This window comes from Neolamprologus multifasciatus, chromosome 23 (assembly GCF_963576455.1).
Source record: "Neolamprologus multifasciatus chromosome 23, fNeoMul1.2, whole genome shotgun sequence".
Taxonomy (NCBI): domain Eukaryota; kingdom Metazoa; phylum Chordata; class Actinopteri; order Cichliformes; family Cichlidae; genus Neolamprologus; species Neolamprologus multifasciatus.
Genome location: NC_140460.1, coordinates 16,209,303 through 16,230,736, shown reverse-complemented (window position 1 = coordinate 16,230,736; position 21,434 = coordinate 16,209,303). Strand labels below are relative to the sequence as shown.

The window sequence follows — 21,434 nt, the reverse complement described above, 5'->3', positions numbered from 1 at the left end:
CCGGGCCGGGGAAGTTCGACTGTGATAATGAGAATAATAAATTTTCTCTCACTCTCTCTGCTTGTCTTTCCAGACAGTTTGCTGTCCCTCTGCCACTGGGCGACTGCGTGTTCAGCCTCAGCTGGCTGCTGCCCACCTACTTCCTGTTTGCAGTAACCTACGACGTCCTGCAGACCCTGGCGGATCTGGCGCATTATATGCATTTCTACAACCACGATCAGGAGCCACACATTTACAATCTGACGGGGAGTTTAGCAGCAGCCAATCTCTCCACCCTCCTCTGATCTAAGCAGCTAGTTAAGGCACAGACTGGTAGGAGTTAAAATTGCCAAAATGACAAGCTTAGCACCTTTGTTTGTTTTTATTTGTGCACTGCACTTTCCCAAAAACCGTGTATGTAACAATCTAACAGTCAGATGCAGAGGGCTGTCTTTTGTTATCTCACGGTGGCCATCCTTGCTCAAGTTAGCGACACAGTAGAGATCAAAATTTCAGACTGTTTTTTTTTTCCTTTCAGTGGCCTTCATGGCATATTAGCTGTAGATTTAGGACTCATCTAGGAAGGAAATAAGCAAGTGCGGACCCAGTGTGTAACTAAAGTGATCAAAGTTAGATAAAAGTTTTTGTTGCTATAAAATAATAGACATCTAAAAATTACATTCCTGATGATCAAGAACTGTAGAAGTCGTCTTAATTGGAGCGGCTGGCAGATCTGCAGCGTGGATGTTACCAATTCCACGCCTGCTCCGTTTGATTTCGTCCCGCTGTTTCTTCATCTCGTCCTCAGTCTACTAACCGTAGTGGATTTCTTAGCCATAGCATTGTCCTCAGCAGTCAACCGGAGATTCTCGACTGGGTTTAGTTCAGGATTCAGGGTTTGCTATTTCATTATTTCAGGCTTAACAGCTGCAAGGAAGTGCTTTCCCGGTTCTGCAGAGTGATTACAGAGCATTGTCTTGCATAAATATTGTTGGCTGATTAGAAGCTGATGGCAGGGAGGGAATAATCTGTTTTGAAGGAGCTTCATCGGGACATTAGCATTCACCTTGCTGAGGGGATGTGTAAGAGGCTCAAACTTTGCAGCAGAAAACATCCACCAAACCATTAACCTCCCTCCTCCAAACTTAACTGGCTTCTTCACACTGGTGTGGGTGCATTTGTTTCCCAGTTTTAGTGCAGAACATGATGCTGGCTGTGTGAACCTCTAATTATACCAGTTCCTCTGAAGATTTCAGTATACTCTTTTGATTTCTCCTGTTTCATGATTGGTTTGGTCCCTGCGGGCTTTCAGTCTGATTTCTGTATACCGAGAAAGAACCTTACACCTTTTCAGCCGAGAATCGGCATTAGTGTTGAATCAAATCTGTACTGAGACTTTCCTCCTCTTCTCCTTCGGCTTGTATAGACGGCCAGCATTTTAGAGGTAAACTGGTTGAATATTCTAGCAGTCAGTGCTCTTTGAACAACCGGCTCCTCTAATACATTCAGCCTCCACTTGAACCACAGCCATCAACAACCAGCAGCTCCCCATCTTTCAAAATGATTGCTCTGTAATTTTATGGGGTCTGTCAGATCCCAAAGCGTTCTCTAGTTTTGATCACGGTTCCTTCAGAAATTCTCATTAAAGTTTTTTTGCAGTTTTGTTGTACAGTATTTTCAGCGTTTTCAAATTCGACACTATGCTTCAGTGACATCTTTTTATTAGTGTTAGGGTAACTTTAAATTTGAATTGTTACAGCCTTGACTTTATTCTCTAATTTTGGTCTCTACTGTACAATAGTGCCATTTTTCTGGGTGTGCTTAATTCGTATTGAGTCGATTTCTTTTAACTCTCCTTTTGAGTGTTTTATACAGCCTTTTAACCAGGCTGCAGCCATTGCTTCTGAGTCTGTGTGATGGGTAGAGTACAGACTAACTGGGTAATATTTAGATTGGAAAACAGATTAATGTTCAAAAAGTGAGAGACAGATTAAATCCTACTGAGATGAAACATTTCAGCGTGCTTAGTTTTTTGCATCCAGTCTGACGGTAAATACACATTGAAATTCTTAGTGCTGTGCAAAAGTTTCAAGCAAGTAAAGTGAGGATAATTTGCAGTTATCAGCTGTTAACGTTTTACAGGTTGTGAAGTAGGGCGAAACCTAAATCAAATCAGTGCTTGGTGTGAGCACCCTTTGCCTTTTAAATCCGCACCAGTTCATGTCGGTATACTTGCACAAAGTTCTTTTAAGTCGTTTGGAAGGCAGGTTGTTCCAGGAATCCCGACAGTTATCATGTGGATTTCCTCTGCCTGTGTCTTCTGTCTCTTCATGCAATCCCAGACTCACTCCATGATGTAGAGATCAGAGTTCTGTGGGTGTTACACCATCTGTCACAGGACTTCTTGCTCTTGTTGTGGCTGAAGTTAGTTTTTCATGACTGGCTGTTGCGAGGCATCTTCATGCTGTATAATGAATCTGGGCTGCTTTCCTGTATATGGTGTCTGATAAATACGACTAAACATCAGAAACTTCTGCACAGTACTATTTATTACTTTGTTATAGATTTACTCCTTAACGCCTTATGCAGAGTATAAAAATGGCATTTATTTAAACAGTAATGTATAATAGTAGAGTAAGTTATATAGTTATGACATAGGAAGATCTCTTCTTCAGGGTATTTCAGCCTTTTCTGCAGTCTACATTATTTTCATACTAATAATATTGCAGTGCACACACACGCACACACAATCATGTTTTCATATCAATGTGGGGACAACTAATTGACATAATACTTTCTGTAACCCTGAAACTAAAAACCACATTTTGAATCTCAAAAATGCCTTCAAACTCGCGGGGACATGGATTTTGTTCCATAAGGGGCTGTTGGTCCTCACATGTATAGTAAACTTCCAATTTTTGTCTCCACAAAGATATGTAAACTAGTACAGGCACACACACAGAGGACTTAAAGGCAGCGTGTCACTGCACTCCACACAGCATTAGTACGCACAATGAAAAGTTAGACTAGAGAGGCTGTCAGTGGTCTCTTTGCATGTTCACGAATGCAAGAACCTTTGGTTCAGGCATGAGCTCCATTTAGGCCTCCCAATACACAAGCTAAACCTGACAAAAATGTGTATTTATTATAACCAGTTGACTGATTACTCATGTCTAGGGCATGTACTATAAAAGCATTTGGGGATTCAGGATTAGCCTGATGTTTAAGGGTTACGAAGGCAACTCACTTCTGACCACAGCAGGTTAAGTTGGAGATAAGAGATCACTCATGCGAGTGCAAAAAAAATCACCAACCTACCTCACCACTCCCAGAGAGATCCTCAGACCTCAGTAGGCACAAAATACCTGTATCTTTAGTTTTAAGAGACTATGTGAAGTCTTTCTCTCTGTGACACCATCAATAAGAAATAGAGAGTATTAGAAGCAACCTCCTGACCTGCTTTTTAAGTGCTGGTTGCAAACAACTTTTAAGCCACTCTATTTTTCCATAAGCCTTAAAATACTGATATAATCCTCAGACAGGGCACTTAAGAGCCTTTTACTTGTTGACCTTGTATAAAATATTGTAAGTGAGCCTCCTTACTTACTGGCATGAGCTGCTGTTTTTTGCCAACTTTTCCAGTTTTAACTGACCACCGCAAAGCTTTGAAAGCCACACACATTCATGTGGGCTTATCCTACCACACAGCTGCTGTGTTTAGGCCACAATTGTGAGTTTAGAGCTTGTTTAATTTCTCTAATAATCAAGTTTATTATTAAATTTTTACAATCAATGCCTCTGCTGACTTGAATGGTTGTGTGTGGTCACATGATGCCAAACTCTAGGATGACTCCCATCCTTGTTACATAAGGAAAAAGATATATCTGGGGTAGGTTGAACTTGCTTTGTAGTTGCTTGACGTGTTTACCTGGGACCTGTAAACCTACAAAGTCCAGCACATCCACATCTCGTTGATTTCTGAGTTCTCCTACCCCAACATTGTTATCAACTTGAGTAAGCCCGAGCCTGAATTAAAATTACACCTCTTTAAATTAACAGGCTGTTGTCTGATATAAGAAAGGTTTAGCTACTCTGTCAGCTTCAAACCTACGCTTTTAGTTAACAGCGAGCAAAGAAAAAAAAGTTGCGTTTGAGTCCATTTCTAACCAATGCTCATCAGAGAAAGACAAAACTGTCTCTGAAACCTCACAAAAACGGGAAAAGCGAGTTTCTGAGGAATCTTCAGGAATAATGATGCTGTTTTCCTGAGAACCGATTGGTCAGTAGACCGGTGATTTTGTGCATGTTGATATCTTACCTGCCGCGGAGGCAGGGTAAGCCTGCAGCACAAGTTAATATGCAGATGTGGTCCTGGTAAGACAGTGAAAAGCCAGGGTCTAGCTTCATAGAGCATTTCACCGCTTCGCTTTCATTTAATTTCGATGGGTCAGGGTTAGCGGGGAATGCAGCATGCCGCTTCGGTTTGATTGCTTTCTGCAGAAGCACCAGCCTGAGGACGTTTGAAATCAAAGATCTACTGTTTATTAAAGTCGGCTATTTTTGTTTGAGATATATTAAAAAAAAAACATGTATTCACAATTGCCATTCAGGTCGTATTCTTTGTGTTATTTCAGCACCGACACTCTACAGACACACAAATAAAAACTCAAAGCTCTTATCAAAATATATTTTATTCTGCACTTAAGTTTCACTGATCGGACTTAAATGATGACACATGAAAGTGATGTGAGCTGCAGAGAAAAACAAAGAGGCTCGGGGAGCCCATCGCAGGGCGCTGCCGGGCTGACATCTGTGGCACAGACCAAATCAGGGGGGGGGGCCCTGCCCGTGTGACATGTTGGGAGGAATTTCAGTACTTGAATGCTTTGAGTACAGGAAAGTTAAAAGTAAAAAGGAACAGGTACAAAATATCAGACTTTTAACACTAATGCATGAAAACCGTCAGCCCAGAAGTAGGAATTTATTATAGGGTAGAGAACAAGAAATGAGTTAGTTTGCAATTGTAAAAACTTTTCTCAGAGAGGCAGAACTTCTCCTCGAGGCAGGTTTGGCTTTAATTAAACCTCTGAAGTTGCACTCATGTGATGCACTTTTTTTGGCCAATTAGGATTTTGGTGGATTTTACCTCAAATGAGTTCTTTGGTTCGGAGGTTTAACTCGAGTATTGAGTTATAGTTGTCTCAGCTTTTATAGGTGTTTTCCAACTGTTACCCAGACGCACAGCAGGTGCCCAACAGAGCAGCCATGTTGGTTTCAATTTGAAATCTGGGAGCTTCTATGCAACGGAGTTGAGAGCTGATCGTGCGTTTCCCTCGTGGCTCATTCGTCAGTGACGTGAAGCGGCACGATTTCACGTGTGCAATGACACGCAGACACAAATATAACTCCATACTCGACCGCTGACCTGCATCTGGAGCGACTCTCTCAAAGAAACATCTGTGTGACTCCCAACTTTACTTGGCTCAATTTAAGAATTACAATCTTGTGTTTAATGGACTTTCAGGAGACAGCGATTCAGGGACAAAGCTTCCCGAATGGATTCAAGCAAAATAAAAATTAAAACTTTTCTTCAGAATGACAGCTCAGCTCAGAAAGCTTTTACATTACAGGGTCAACCTTTACTGTTTGCATCAGAGTAACAAAAAAAATATCTTTAAAATTTATTCAACATGGAAATTAACACTGCCAATAAATCAATTCACATTTTTTTTCTTCAGCTCTACAAAGAAATTACAAAAACTTTAAATTTGTCTTTAAAAGAGTATAAAACGTCTCGTCAGCAGGGACCTTCGGAATAAAATTTAAGCTGAATTTTTGGTGCATAAAACCAAGAATGACGATGAGAGGGCAGATGAGCAAAAAAATACACTAAAGGATGCAGCGTCATGTTTTACTTTTATTCACCAAAACTGTCACGCTGTGACTTTTAGCCATTTGTTTGTGTCTGGGTTGTTTGTCCTTTGTGCCTCTAATAAGTTCCTAACGCACTCGAGTGCGTTCTGATCCGCGCAGAACAGCTCGTCCCTAGTCTTCTTCTTGTAAAGAGATCGCTCTGAGCGGCCCTCCGCTGCCTGCCGGGGAAATCTGAATGTCCATATTTAAAAAACTGTTTAAAAAAACCCCTAAAGGTTTCAATTATAAAAATATTTTAGGGACTTTTATGAAGTTACTGTTTGAATTCAACCAAGACAAGCAAAGCCAAATAATTACTGTTTTCAGAACCAAGCTAAGAAAGCCACAAACTGACCTCGCTCACCAGGTAGCATGATCAGATCGAGGGCGGTATCCAAAGCTACTCCCTACCACAGAGACTTCTTCTGCCAGTTTCTTATCCTGAAATTTCTACTTCACGTAGTCCACACCTAACAGTGGAATTATACACTCCATGCACAGGTATAAATTGCCGGCAACAGCACTGGTCACTTGCAGATTTTCAAAAGTCTCATTTAAATTTAATGTGAAAAGGGCCCGTGGTATGCACACACTTCTGTTAACAGTCAGACTGATCGGTGTTTGAAGACGGCCTGTTTACATCAGCGTCACTGGTACCAGAATAAAACTAGCTGAAACAAGTAGCTGCAGCAGCTAAACTTGCAGCACAATCTAACTTTAATTCTTCAAAAGTCATCCAGCTATGAAAATGGAAACTTTCCATTTTGGGATCATCTTCCACATTTCACTGTGTAACACTTTACTCTGTTTTCTTTGGCTCGGCCCTCTGCAGGTTTTTTTCTTGCCTCCGCAGCACGGACACTGACACGTGATGCTGAATTTTCTCACTCTTTCAGTCTCAGACAGCTCAAGTTGAATCCAATTAGAGATGTTTGCAGTCTTAAAATTGCCAAATGACACCTCGATAACTGTGTGTTTGAGTTCTGTTGCTGTTAAGTTTCAAAAACTGAACGGCAACAAAGTTTGATCAGCGGGGGTAAAAGAATCCTGAACCCTTTTAAAGCGTGTTATCAATGCCATGTGCCTGCATGGAGGCACAGAGGGGGAACTAGAGTGTGTCCTACGTATTAAGAACTGCATTTAAACCGTGAGGCCTACTCCCAGCTGCAAGTGGAAATCGCTGAAACACATGAAGAAGAAAAAGCCTTTGCTTTGCTGCACTGTTTGGAAATCGTGGCGAGGACGCTGCTCTTCGTAACGGTTTGGTTTGGTGTGTGTGTTCGAGTGTGTGTCTGTTTTGTGTGTCTGTCGTCCTCCTAAACCTGTAAAACCTCACCAAGCCCCCCTCCCGCCCCTTCCCCCCGAAGAGAAAATAGAAAATATAAAAACATTGAAACGAGAGTTCTGAAATTTAAAAAAAAACTAAGTGCCATCCTATTTTTGTGGTGGAGATATGTCCGCACGATGAGATCCGACTAGTAACAAAGATCAACACTTTTCATACTTTTCATTTTGATGACGATGAGCATGGTTTAAAGATCGAAAAAAGCAAAACAGCTTCCAAATTTTGGTACATATACGGATCTGTAACTTCTTTTTTTTTTTTTTGTCTATCAGTTTTGTTTTTTTTTAATTTTTTTTGTGTTTTTGTTTTGTTTTTTTCTTTTTTCGCCGTGTCCCTCCTGCATCTCTTTAAGAGTCTGCGCAGACAGAGAGGGCCGCTTCCATCAGCACGTTTATCCATCTGTGTCTGTCCGTCTGTCTGTTCACTCCCTGTGTCCTGGACCATGCGTGTCGGGTGCTTGCTTCCTGTTCCCTGCTTCCTGTTTGTCGGTGGGCGGGCCGAAGTCGTAAAGCGTGAGCAGTACGCAGGGCAGGGCAGGCAGGACAGTCATTTGGCTATGTACACATTCATGGTCGGATCCATGCTTCCAACAAACGGCAGCACTATTTCCGAAGGTCTAATACACACACCTGAACAGAGCAGAGGTCCATCTGTTAGACTGAATCGATCACAAAAAATCATTAAAAAAACAGTCGTGTGTGGACTTACAGATCCATCTGATGCCTGGGCTCCCACTTTATCCCCGCTGCATTCCAGCAAACCTCAAAGATTCCCCTGTCCCTCTGTAACTGTGGACTAAAGCTCCCTCTGCAGACACGGTGCAAACAAGCGTTATTTAATCTAACTACTTATTTTTTATTTCAGAGCTTTGAAACAGTACATACACCGTCCTCCTCCTACCTGTGTATTCCAGATGTGCACGCATTTGTCAAAGGAGCCGCTAGCCAGATGGCGACCATCAGGGCTGAAAGCCACGCTGTAGACGGGCTCCTGGTGTTTGGTCAGCGTGTGAATACAGATGCCTCTATCCACGTCCCAAAGCGGACGGTGGAATCAAATGCGCTGTGGAAGGAGGCGGAGGTTCATAAATAACTCACACATTGAGGGGAAAATATGCTGAACTGCAGCTTTCACTTTGGCAGAAACTATAACACGTTTCACTCTCCTGTGTTAATTTAAAACCTGAGTGCTTTGTAAAACTTGGAGTTGATTTAGCTCGGAAAACAACACAGTTCCATATGGACAAGCTAATGCTGAGTCAAACATATATTTATTATTAGCTAGTCAGCTCATTAGCTAGTTGCACAGCAGATGATTCTACACTGATCACGGATGTGAGGCAGTTCAAGTGTAGAGAATAAAACACTAGTAAAGACTAGGGAAGCGTTATATAAACACCAGCCCATTTTAATTTGAATGTGTTACTTTAGCTTTCTAAACTGAGTGTCAGAGGTGACATGTAGATAAACCAGACAGTATTAAAAGGCCGTGCACACAATGGATCAGTTGCCACAGGTAATAGCAGGCTGTTCAACACACCATCATTTCCATTTAAATCAATGTTTAAAATCAAGTCTTGTCAGAGCTGAAGTGTCCTGATGTGTCCTTAATTACTTCTTGGTTTCTAACACACACACACACCCTGGCTAGCATGAGGTTAGCGCTGGATTGTTTGTTCATTCCAGGGGTGGGACTCTTTTTGATGGTGTAGATTTCTTTGCTGTGTGCCTGCAGGTCGTGGACACAGGCGTCCTGCTTCATACTCCAGATCTGAAGAGACGCAAAATCCCAAAGAAAGTTAAAACCTTTCTATTTTAGTTGAACTAATTATTAAAATTTAACCATTGCATTCAAGAAGCCTACAGAACGTCTTAACGGTTAGAAAGTTACTGTAATGCCTGAATGCTGGTTTATAGCTCAGCTCTTTCCTAAATGTTTTCAACTCTTGTCATCATCATCTTCTTCTTTTGGAAGTGAGGAGCTGCAGCGATGCGACTCACCTTCAGCGTCATATCATCTGAGCAGGAGGCTAGGAGGTTTCCTGTGGGATCCCACTTGATTGCATTTACTTCATTCTGGAAGCAGAGAGGAGACGAAGGTTAGCTGTGATCAGTGTGTTTTGCTTTGGGAAGATGCACATGAACACAAATCTACTCACTGTGTGTCCCTGGAATGTTTTAATGGTCGGTCCTGCCCCAGTTTACAGACGTGGATGCACATGTCTGTACTACAGGAGGCGAACGTGTTGTTACTCTGCCAGTCCACGTCAAGTGCTGGAGCTGTGGGCAGATGGAGAGAGGAATATTAGACAGGAACAAAAAAAAAAAAAAAAATTATTTAAGTTTTGTTGGGTGTCTCGTCTGTTTACCTGAGTGGAAAGGAAACTGTTGTTTGGCTTCTCCTGTATGGGCATCCCATATGATTGTTGTCTGTCAGGAGACATGTGCACTTAGTGTGACTACAGTAAAATATTACCTCACGAGACAATAACAAACTATTCTTCAAGTTATTTCTCGCTGGAGCTGATTTACAGGTTTACCTTGTCTACGCCTGCGCTCAGGATAAAATTGCCTTTTTTGTTCCACTTAAGGGCAAAGATGGGACCTTTGTGCTGGCCGAGAGTACTGGCCAGGTTACCTGTGGAGCACAACAACAGAACAACACGTGTCAGCTTTAAATGCAAAAAAGGATTTAAAGGCCTGAAAAGAAATACAGTGCAGGGGAAAAAAATAATTGCATTCTGTAAACCTGCCTCTAGATGGAAGCATTGTTCAAGGATTAACTAAAGCATGTGGCAAACTATTCACGTCACAATTCCCAAAGCATTCCAGCGATTACGCCACATTAATAAGTGTGAATGTAACATCAATTAAAGCCATCTCACCATCTTTTGTCCATATTCTGGCAAAGCCGTCATAAGAGCCCGTCGCTAACAGTGTGCCCTCGCTCTGCCAGAGAGAGAGAGAGAGAGAGAGAGAGAGATGTTTCCATATAAATGAGAGCCTGATTTCGACACATTTACTGACCCAAGTCCTGTTCTTCAGTTACAGTATGTGTCCAAATATTTCAGGCCGAATGAGCGTCAGCTGGTGTTATAACAGAGGTCTGTTTCCTCCATCAGTGTGGATGCTTTCCAGGAAATTTCTGACTCTGCCTTTGCTCTGGTTATGTCCCAGAGGCTGGACTGAAGGAAGAATGCATCGTCTGATAACTCCAACAGTTAAATACTCAGCACATACGCTGACAATTCAGGACTTTGCTCTTTATATCTACCTAAATGTTGTCATTTTATAAGATGGTTAAAAAAACGTGTTTTGTATCTTCTTTGGAAATGCTTTAATAGGCCTCAAGGGTTTTAACACCCTCGCCACAGTCTCAATCTGGTGACTGATCTGGCTAGTAAGACCTCCTGGATTTTGTGACTGCTTAAAGTTTTGGTTGATAGAGTGGGTGTGAGCATGTTGTCTTGCTGGAGCATGGAGGCCAGGCCAAAGTGACTGGAGAAACATGCGCACATTAAAAAAACCTGAGTTTACTCTGTAAAGTTCAGTCAGCTGCTGCCATCCTCTGCGATCACAAATAAAGACACATGGGGCAGTTCCAGAAGCACCAACACAGGCCTCCATGTTTTACTGATACTTTCTTTCTTTAAATTATGATTGAGCAGTCACTACAGAACAACAATATCCCACCTGAAGCTAATGCACTGCCATGGCAACATGCTGCTTTTGCCAGAGTCGACTGATGCAATGTAATAAAAACGCACTGGTGTGTCCTGGTTGAACAATAGCACTGACAGGCAGCTGACGATGCGTAGGTTTCATCTATGATGCTGATTGGCTAATCCCGCTGCTCTCATTAAATGGCTGGGATTGTGACTGCATTACATATTACCTGATAAAGAGGCGAGGCTTAAATGCTCGACCCCAGGCAAATGATCATAGGCAGAAACGTTCAAAAAACATGAGTGGGACATGAGTGAATGAACCATCCATCTACTGCCGCACCTAACAGTGGTGACAATCAGCCTATTTCGTAAAGTAGCTAAATGCACAGCAGGAGCCTTAAATTAAGGTTGATAGTGGATTCTTTTTCTTTCACATATCTTTTTATATCTTATCTAACATCATACGTTATTACTACCACACTCTTGGAGGGCACTGCTGACAGGACTGTGCATGGGGTGCAGTCTGTGCTTAGCCTGTTTTTGTTTTAGGATGCATATCTCGTGCTGAGGTGTTCACAACAATAAGCGTTAGCAACAAAAGTGTTTCTCTGATTCTTCAAAAAGGGGTTTAAAAATGACAACAAACATTAAAAACTACCAGAATCCTTTTAGAAAACACATCAAGCAGCCCTTTGAAATTCAAAAATATCCCACAAACTTCTCGAGGTTACAGATTGTGACTTAATCCACACGAGCAGGGTGATTCGTGTTACATTGGTGTGTTTGTGTGTGCCTGTGTGTACTCACATTCCAGTCTAGTGAGGTGACGTCTTTGTTGCTGGGGACATCTTGTCCTCCCTCTCGTATGCAATGCCTCAGGACCAGCTGTGTGGAGCTGCTTGTACTGTTCTCACTCAGGTTCCAAATACGAGCCGTCGAATCGCCAGACCTGAGACACACACACACATCAGACTGCCATCAGACTCTGAAAAAGTAACCTAGAACATTATAGCACATCTTTACATATCATTTGTACAAAGCAAAGATCTCTGTTATAAATCTGAAGCACACTTTATTGCTCATGTAATGGGCAGAACATCTGCGTTAAGTGTTGATGTGATCTTGACTGAAATTAAAATAGGGTTGTGCTGCACGTTCATGTAATACCAAGTTGTACCACCAGATGGCGCACTGAGACAACCAGGCAAGTCAGAAGACTACATTCAGGTCAAACTGACACTAAGCATTAATTCATGTTTAGTCTCTTTTTTCAGCTTGTTTGCTTCATGACTTGAACATTAACGTGGTACAAAAGTGGAAGGAAGGCTCACCCTGATGCCAGCAGATCGCTGACTGGGTTCCAGGCACAAATAAAGACTTCTGACTCATGGCCCCTCAAGACCATGGCTTTGTTCTGAGGGATCTCTACATCGCCGTCCACTTCCATCAGGTCTGCATGATTATCTGAACACAGAGTTGATGGATCAGGCATGAAAAACCACAAAATTCAATGAGTGAATACATAAAAAATGTAATAATATTCCATCATTTTAATTAATAACATAAATACAAGTCTCTGTTAAAAGAATTCCCCAATCCCAAAAATCATACGAATCATTTCACTCACTTGCTAAGGCATGGGCTCCATTCTCCTCCCCATTGGCAGTATTTCTCCGTTCTTGGCATTGCCAGCGATAGTGCCCCCAGTGGTCGACGCCGGCGCTGAAGCTGCAGCCTGCTGCTGGGCCATTTTGTCCCGGTAAGCCTGCTGCCTCGTCTGAACGACGTCCGGCATCACCGCATCGATCAGGGACAGGGACTCAATGGGCCGGCCGTCAAATAGCGTGCCATCCTGCGGAGCCAGAGAAGAAATCGGGTTGGAGCGGAAACACAGAGGAAGACAAGAAGCTGGTGAAAGAAGCTGACAGGCTTCTGTCTATATTACATTTACAGATTCCCTTTGATATCAGATTAATATTGGAATGACATCCTGATAGTCCGTTTAAGAAAGACTTGAATTATTATCTGATGTTAAAGGGTCTTTGTTTGTGTCCCACCTCATTTATGCTGACTTCAGCCTCCACGTACTGCAGGCCCTTCTGGATGATGCTGATCAGGGCAGCAGGGGGAACCAGAGCACCATTGATGTTGGACTGGCTAATGTGGCTCTCTATGCCAAAGGTAAATGCTGAGTGGGAGAACCCTAAAGAGGAGAAGAAAAGAATATTAGTAAATAATACTCCCTTTGATTTCAACACAGTGAAGAACTACAAGTTGTGTTATTTTTGCAGTCTTAATCGCCTTTTAACCCTTTTTTTTTTTATAAAAGTCGACCCTTTTTTTCCTTAAGTTTTTGTGGTGATGAAAGTTACTGACCCTCCGCAGAGTCGACTATTAATGAAGAAAATGCTCAACCCCTGACTTGTTAGTAACATGTTTGTGAAGTCGTTGCTGTTGGAGAACAAGAACTGCTGCGTCACAACCACATGCCCCCCTGACCTCCTGTCAATCTGCAGGTAACATCTAGACCTAAATAGTGGACTGACCTACTGCTGAGATGCTGCGTTCACAGGAACTGGTCAGACATACAATGCTTTGTTTATGGCTGCCACTGACATGTAGGCATAAAAGTGCTTTTGTACAAATGTGGTGATGTTTAAAAGGTATCCAATAAACAAATGGAATTATCTAATCCAGACATCTCCGTCTTTCTGTTCTGATGTACAACCTCTCATTAGGATATAAACGGTAATAGAAATGTTAATATTGACCATTTATGTTTGAGTAAATTTTAGCTACCCGTGTGTGGAGAAACAGGACAAAAGCTTTGACTGAAGTTAAATCTCATAACCATCAGCTCTCTTGTAATGATGATTTATCTTCATTCATTGTTGGACTATAAATACAGAACAAGAAGTTTTGGCTCAGGGTATCAGTTATCCATATATCTGCTGGCTGCAACGCTGGCCCCAAAGGCAAAATCTGAGAACACAAATCCAGAAATACTTGCCAACTAGTTTCATCACCGCCCATATTTGCTTAAATGTAAGAAGCTGCGGATATTTTTCTGTTATCATGTGATTATTGTTAAGCTCATCCTTAATTTGGACAGCTGGTCACCCTTTTAATTTTAGAGCTGGTCAAATTACTTCTTCTCTTAATAATATTTCTCAAAACCTCTGATTCATTAGTTGTAGATCCACAGCTGAGACGACTCTCATCTGTGTACACAACGAGTCTGATCTCAACAGGTCCCACTCTTTGCAGCCAAAGTTTTCCTCATCACTCAGCAGCAGAGCAGTTTTGTTTAAGTCTGCCTTTGTCTACATCCTCAAAGTGTTGCCTTCCAACAGATCGACTCCAGTTCAAATATACCTGATCAACCATCTAAATGATCATCCTTATTATGGTCCATAGCTAATCTGTCATTTCTGCTGTGATGTCTGCAAAATGGTTATTCCAGATAACTTCTGCCTTTACTTCAAGTCAGGACCAAACTTATATAAAACGAAATGCAAATGGCTCTTAATGATCTTACTATCTCTAACACACTGACAATTAACACTAAGGCAGCATTAAGGGTTAAACCAGTCCATATTCTTTCCGCCACCGATTGAATGATGAGTGCCTGTTTTCCCCAGTGTTAAAGTTCAACGTCCAGGCATTCAAAAAAGAGGGATTTAGAAGAGGTGGAAGTTAGCAGTAAGTTAGCTAGCTGTTTAACATCTAGAGCTACGTACCATGTCCTGAGTGACTAAATACCAGCAAAGTTTGGGCGGTGGGCGAAGTTGGGCTAGTTGACCTGGTGGCTAGCTAGTGCTGTGGTTAGACCCATATAAACACACTGGCACAAGGAAGACACTGCATGAAGGTTAAATTGTTCTCAATAACGGGCAGAGACAAACACCATCATAGAACAGCAAGAAGATATACACAGATAAAACTTCAACCAACAGTACATCTGATCCATCTGCAGCACGAGGTCATTAGCATGTTGCTATGTAGTTTGGTTTAGTTGCTATTTAGAAAAGACAAAAACTGCAAAGTGACACTATTCAGTTGGTGTGTATTTGGTGTTTGGGACACCAAACTGGGGGCTCATCTTATAGACTTGCTGCACATAAGCAGTAAAAACAAACAGTAGTGGCGCAAAATGAGAGGTGACCATTTTTTGTCTGTCTCTTTTTTGACAGACAAAAGCTGCACATTAAAACTGTGATCGATACATCGCTTAACAAGATAAGGGCCTCCTTAACCTTCACCGCTTTTCTCCTGGTTTCTCCTCGTTTCCCTAAATCCATACAACACAGGTGGTAGGCATGATGTTATTTCGACCCATCTGATTAAGCGATGGACAGACACCGGTCCAGCTGTATAATTCATTCTGACTGTGTGATGACGTCAGTCTAAAACACTGCGGACAGCCTGTGCTGTTTGTCCTCTTTTAAGCACTCTTGTTTTCAATGGCGTCATTATATTATGCTTTTAAACAACAAGCAGCACCACACTGACCGTGTTGTGTATACAAAGTGACAAAGATGACCCAACAACCTGACAGGCAGCTCGGGCATCTGCTGACTACCCTACCACCTATAGTACGACAAGGAAAAAAAGAAACGGATTTCTCGTCTTATAAATGTAATAAAAACAGATCCTGAAAAAAAGGATTAAATTCCACCCAAACAAATAAATGATTATATATCTTAGAAGAGACAATTTTTAGAAATATCAGAAACTGTCTTCTTGCTCAATTTGTGTTTAATTCAGTCCCTTCTTTAAAAAAACACAACAAAAAACATGATAAATGCTTTTCTGTGTTCACATTTCCAATTTACCTTTTTATAACAAACTTTTAAAGAGTAGTGTTGATTCATACAGCTCATTTTAATCATCATTAGTGAATAAAACACACATTTGTTGTGATGAAAACTAAGTCTGTTAATGAAAACTATAATGAGCCATGTTGGTAGAAAAGCAAAGAACTATTACAAAAACGATAAAGCTTTTCATGAAGAGGAGAAGAACTGGAGCTGGATACCTGACTCCTGTAGGTATCTGTAGACCAGGAAGTTGACCTCATCACTGCTAATGCTCATCTTTACTCCTGTTACACCATGAGGTCAGCACACACACACCTAGCCTGGAAAACAGAGAGAGGTTCATCAGTGAAGGGGAAATCTCACCAGTTATTTAAGCTCAAACACAAAGTCAGTTTACAGCTGATGTTACTGTGGAAAAGGAAATTACTGCAGAGCTTGTGCATGTACAGAGCTTTAAACTGGACCTCCTCGATCACACTTAATCACGTCACTGGTAGCAAAGTACATAGCCTACAGCTGCCTCAGTGCACAACATGATCACATGACCCTCGTCTTGCAGGGACTCAGATAAAACGAAGTAAGAAAGAAAGTTTAGCACCAGCAATTTGATTACATTTTAAAAAACAACAATCACATTGAGGCACTGATTCATGTATTTACTGAGAAATAGAATAGAATAATCCTTTAATTGTCCCACAAGGGGAAATTTGGTTGTAACAGCAGCCAAAAAGACACATATACAAACAAACAGTACACAGGACACAGAACAGAAACATACACAATTTTTCTTACATATTTACATTAAGGACAGTGGTTACTATATACAGAGAGTACTGTACAGTTATTAAATTAAATAAAAATAACTACAGGTAAGAGGCACAAAGCGTGTCTACATGCCTGTGAGTCAAGACATCTGATGGAGTGTCATTGTTTTACTGTTTGTCTGCATTTTAGTCACTCTGGTCGTGCTATTGTCTGTGCTCATGAGCACTCTAAGTGGCTTTTACTGTTTAATATTTTATCTGATTATGTCATTGTTTGATCATTTATGTGCTTCTGACTTTGCTCTGTGCTTAGATCCTTCTGCGTTTACATTTCTTGTTTGTGGCATCAGCCTGCCAGGGATGAAGAGTAGCCTGTATGGCTAAATGTATGGCACACTGACATCATTAATTAACACAAGCACAAAATTGACAAAAATAAAATAAAGGCTGCAGCTTATATCTTAACAACAGGCAGATTAAACACATGCTATTGCACTGGTACTAACTAAAGCTGGACCAGCATCTGTTTAGTTTACATCAGTTGACGTCTTTATTTTTTCGATGTGATCCAGACCATGCTGGCTGTACGTTAATATGTGTTACAATTACTTCTCAGTGGTGGTTTTATTCACAGTGTGCCCACACCCCAAGCTGCTCTGTTCCCCCTGACCACATATTTAACATCTGATGCAGTCATCCGGGCACCAGCCCACTACAAACTACTCAACTGAAAAACACGAGCGGGAAGGAAATCAGCAGGACAGAAACACTTCTAGTGGTAGGACTCCTTTCGTGTGTGTGCCCAAGCACATGTCACATGATTTGACGTTGCCTTTGTGTGTGAACTAATATGGCTGGGAACCGCAAGTTTAACAACTGCGGGGTTAACAAGTGCAGAGAGCCGATTCCAAACAAGGACCAGTTCAAAGCCTGTTTCCCCCAGAGAGTCATCAGGCCTGGAGCTCCTCGTCTGCAGCCCCACCCCCCACCCGCCTCCCAGCAGGAGTCTCTCTGTGCATTTAATGGTAGTTAAGTGATTGAAACTCTCCTGGGTACTGTGGACACATTTCTTTTCAGAGGATTTTAACCTTGCGTCATCTGGAACAGCTCAACATCTCCGTACACTGAGCAGTGGCCTTAGCATTGCTGGATGCTGAGCTGAGGGAGAGGGGAGAAGTTTCCTTTAATGACAACCTGATAAAACGGTCGCAGCGATGGAAAAATAAGACACAAACTGTGAAACATCAGTATTGTAGTAGAGTAGAGCAGATCCCAAAAAATTCAATTACTCATGGATTTCTTCCTTGAGCAGATATTCTGTTTTTCATTCTGCCGTTCTGATAAAGATCTAACGACAGAAAAAGACATTTAAAAATCACAATGTGATGCCACTACCTTTTTGTTGTTGTTTGTTTTATTTCTATCCAAACACCATTTTCTTAACTGCTTATCCAATTCATATCCCCAGCTATTACCGAGTAAGAGGCTAGATGCACCATGGCACAACACAAAATTGTCAGTTGGACGTTAGTCGGGTTAACCAAATGAGCACGTTATTGGACTGTGAGAAGAAGCAGGAAGGAACCACAGGGCCAACATTAAACTCCACACATACAGTTAGGGGTGGGCGGTATAAACTGTATTTGGTAGAAACGATATGAATTTGTCCAGCGGTAGAGATTTTGACTATACCGCTCTACCACGATACCGCATGTTGATGGTGTCATCAAGCTTCGCCTGTTTTGGTCAAAAGCACTGCAGCGGCTGCAAACAATATCATCTGCAAATTATGCAGCGACAGTAATAGCAAAGAGACGAAGCACGTTTTGGAATATGAGGAAAGCCAAAAACTGCCCTTCCTCCACTTCTGTACCATTGATTTATTAATGTTGAATTCTCTCGCAGCTGCTCTATTCCCATGTTGTTGCAGTATATTAATGACTAACCTTCTATCGTGGATGAATTATCTCAGTTGTTCTCCTGACTGAAGTTTGGTCCGTTTACAGCATCCTGCCATGTGGTTACATCTGTCCCTAACCATCGGGAACACTCATTTTAACTTTTATCGAGTAGAAAAAAGTTAGCGCTCATCCTCCAGCTTCACTGTGCTAACGTTATGCTAACATAGTTGTGTCACTAGCGATCACGTAGCACATCATTATATACCAGCTAGCCCAACTTCAGTAACCCTAAAAGTCACTGCTGTTTAGTTTTCTGTCTTCATTTATGTTGGAAGTGATAGCAGAGCTGTATGTTTGAATTTTTTCAGAAATCTCTCAGTCAGAACATGCTATATCACGTTTAGGTAACTAGCAAAACTAGCGCGCTAACTTCCTGCTAACTTCTAACACTGTTGTATTTAATAAATTCTGTTTTCATGGATGCCTGAATGTTAAACTTAACTGTTACACCTGGTAAAGCAGCAACACTGACCGTTTTATTAACCCTTGTGTACCCTTCAAAATTTACACCCTCCTATGTCCCTCGTTACCCAAAATGGTCCCCATCCAAAAGGTGATATAGCAATATCATTTATGAATTTTTTTTTCATTTTTTTTTTTACATCAGATCTTTTAAACAACTCCAGACCTAACCACACACATAAAGGTTTTCATAATTTTTTAAATATTTTTTAGGTTTTTATGGCTTTATTGTCATAAAAACCCCTGTTTTTTGGGGGGGAAAAAACCATAATATGCAATATTTTCAAAAAATTAGTTGCAAATGGAAATATTTGGCATGAGGTTATTACAGCCTTGAATGGGTAAATAATTCATAACAACATTGATTTGGATGCATTATTATTTTTGGAGCAATAAGAGCTTTTACAATTTACACCCTCCTATGTCCCTCGTTACCCAAAATGGTCCCGATCCAAAAGGTGATATAGCAATATCATTTATGAATTTTTTTTTCATTTTTTTTCACATCAGATCTTTTAAACAACTCCAGACCTAACCACAGATATAAAGTTTTTCATAATTTTTTAAATATTTTTTAGGTTTTTATGGCTTTATTGTCATAAAAAAACCTGTTTTTTGGGGTTAAAAAAAACATAATATGCAATATTTTCAAAAAATTAGTTGCAAATGGAAATATTTGGCATGAGGTTATTACAGCCTTGAATGGGTAAATAATTCATAACAGCATTGATTTGGATGCATTATTATTTTTGGAGCAATAAGAGCTTTTACAATTTACACCCTCCTATGTCCCTCGTTACCCAAAATGGTCCCGATCCAAAAGGTGATATAGCAATATCATTTATGAATTTTTTTTTCATTTTTTTTCACATCAGATCTTTTAAACAACTCCAGACCTAACCACAGATATAAAGTTTTTCATAATTTTTTTAATATTTTTTAGGTTTTTATGGCTTTATTGTCATAAAAAAAACTGTTTTTTGGGGTTAAAAAAAAACATAATATGCAATATTTTCAAAAAATTAGTTGCAAATGGAAATATTTGGCATGAGGTTATTACAGCCTTGAATGGGTAAATAATTCATAACTGCATTGATTTGGATGCATTATTATTTTTGGAGCAATAAGAGCTTTTACAATTTACACCCTCCTATGTCCCTCGTTACCCAAAATGGTCCCGATCCAAAAGGTGATATAGCAATATCATTTATGAATTTTTTTTTCATTTTTTTTCACATCAGATCTTTTAAACAACTCCAGACCTAACCACAGATATAAAGTTTTTCATAATTTTTTTAATATTTTTTAGGTTTTTATGGCTTTATTGTCATAAAAAAACCTGTTTTTTGGGGTTAAAAAAAACATAATATGCAATATTTTCAAAAAATTAGTTGCAAATGGAAATATTTGGCATGAGGTTATTACAGCCTTGAATGGGTAAATAATTCATAACTGCATTGATTTGGATGCATTATTATTTTTGGAGCAATAAGAGCTTTTACAATTTACACCCTCCTATGTCCCTCGTTACCCAAAATGGTCCCGATCCAAAAGGTGATATAGCAATATCATTTATGAATTTTTTTTCATTTTTTTTCACATCAGATCTTTTAAACAACTCCAGACCTAACCACAGATATAAAGTTTTTCATAATTTTTTTAATATTTTTTAGGTTTTTATGGCTTTATTGTCATAAAAAAAAACTGTTTTTTGGGGTTAAAAAAAACATAATATGCAATATTTTCAAAAAATTAGTTGCAAATGGAAATATTTGGCATGAGGTTATTACAGCCTTGAATGGGTAAATAATTCATAACTGCATTGATTTGGATGCATTATTATTTTTGGAGCAATAAGAGCTTTTACAATTTACACCCTCCTATGTCCCTCGTTACCCAAATGGTCCCATCCAAAAGGTGATATAGCAATATCATTTATGAATTTTTTTTCATTTTTTTCACATCAGATCTTTTAAACAACTCCAGACCTAACCACAGATATAAAATTTTTCATAATTTTTTTAATATTTTTTAGGTTTTTATGGCTTTATTGTCATAAAAAAAAACTGTTTTTTGGGGTTGAAAAAACCATAATATGCAATATTTTCAAAAGATTAGTTGCAAATGGAAATATTTGGCATGAGGTTATTACAGCCTTGAATGGATAAATAATTCATAACAGCATTGATTTGGATGCATTATTATTTTTGGAACAATGAAAATTTATTGCAAAAACAAACTGAACTGAGCTGAACAAACAAAACAACAAACTGAACACAGATGTAAATTTATAGCAAACACAAACTGAACTGAGCTAAACAAACAAAACAAAAAACTGAACAAAGATGTAATTTACATCTTATAACAGGAACTACAAAGTATTTTCCAATGTTCTTTGCAAACTGGGGCACCACACTTGCAGCAGGTCGTTTGGATTCTTCTGCGCCGTTTGCATGATGCGCACTGGTTTCTTATTGTGGGACGCTGCTGCTGCTGCTGCTGCTGCTGCTGCTGCTGCTGCTG

General features: G+C 40.2%; 2 protein-coding genes across 4 annotated transcripts in view; one reads left to right on the top strand and one right to left on the bottom strand.

Moving 5' to 3' along the window:
* Positions 1-21,434, top strand: part of LOC146491291 (uncharacterized) — a 142,032-nt gene that overhangs the window by 96,933 nt on the left and 23,665 nt on the right. For all 3 annotated transcript variants that reach the window (XM_085150626.1, XM_085150627.1, XM_085150628.1), the window contains one exon: positions 74-18,922. In XM_085150626.1, coding sequence (XP_085006752.1) covers positions 74-284 — 211 coding nt within the window. In that variant the 3' untranslated portion in view covers positions 285-18,922. The remainder of the gene's footprint in view (positions 1-73; positions 18,923-21,434) is intronic.
* On the bottom strand, positions 4,655-16,044 carry tbl1xr1a (TBL1X/Y related 1a). The gene is given in 19 exon segments (XM_085150637.1): positions 4,655-7,866; positions 7,946-7,983; positions 7,986-8,012; positions 8,015-8,044; positions 8,122-8,277; positions 8,280-8,299; positions 8,877-9,007; positions 9,238-9,312; positions 9,396-9,418; positions 9,421-9,516; positions 9,606-9,666; positions 9,777-9,874; positions 10,122-10,185; positions 11,712-11,853; positions 12,236-12,368; positions 12,532-12,573; positions 12,576-12,756; positions 12,962-13,107; positions 15,943-16,044. Coding segments are annotated over 19 exon segments (1,548 nt in total). The 5' UTR covers positions 16,001-16,044; the 3' UTR covers positions 4,655-7,839.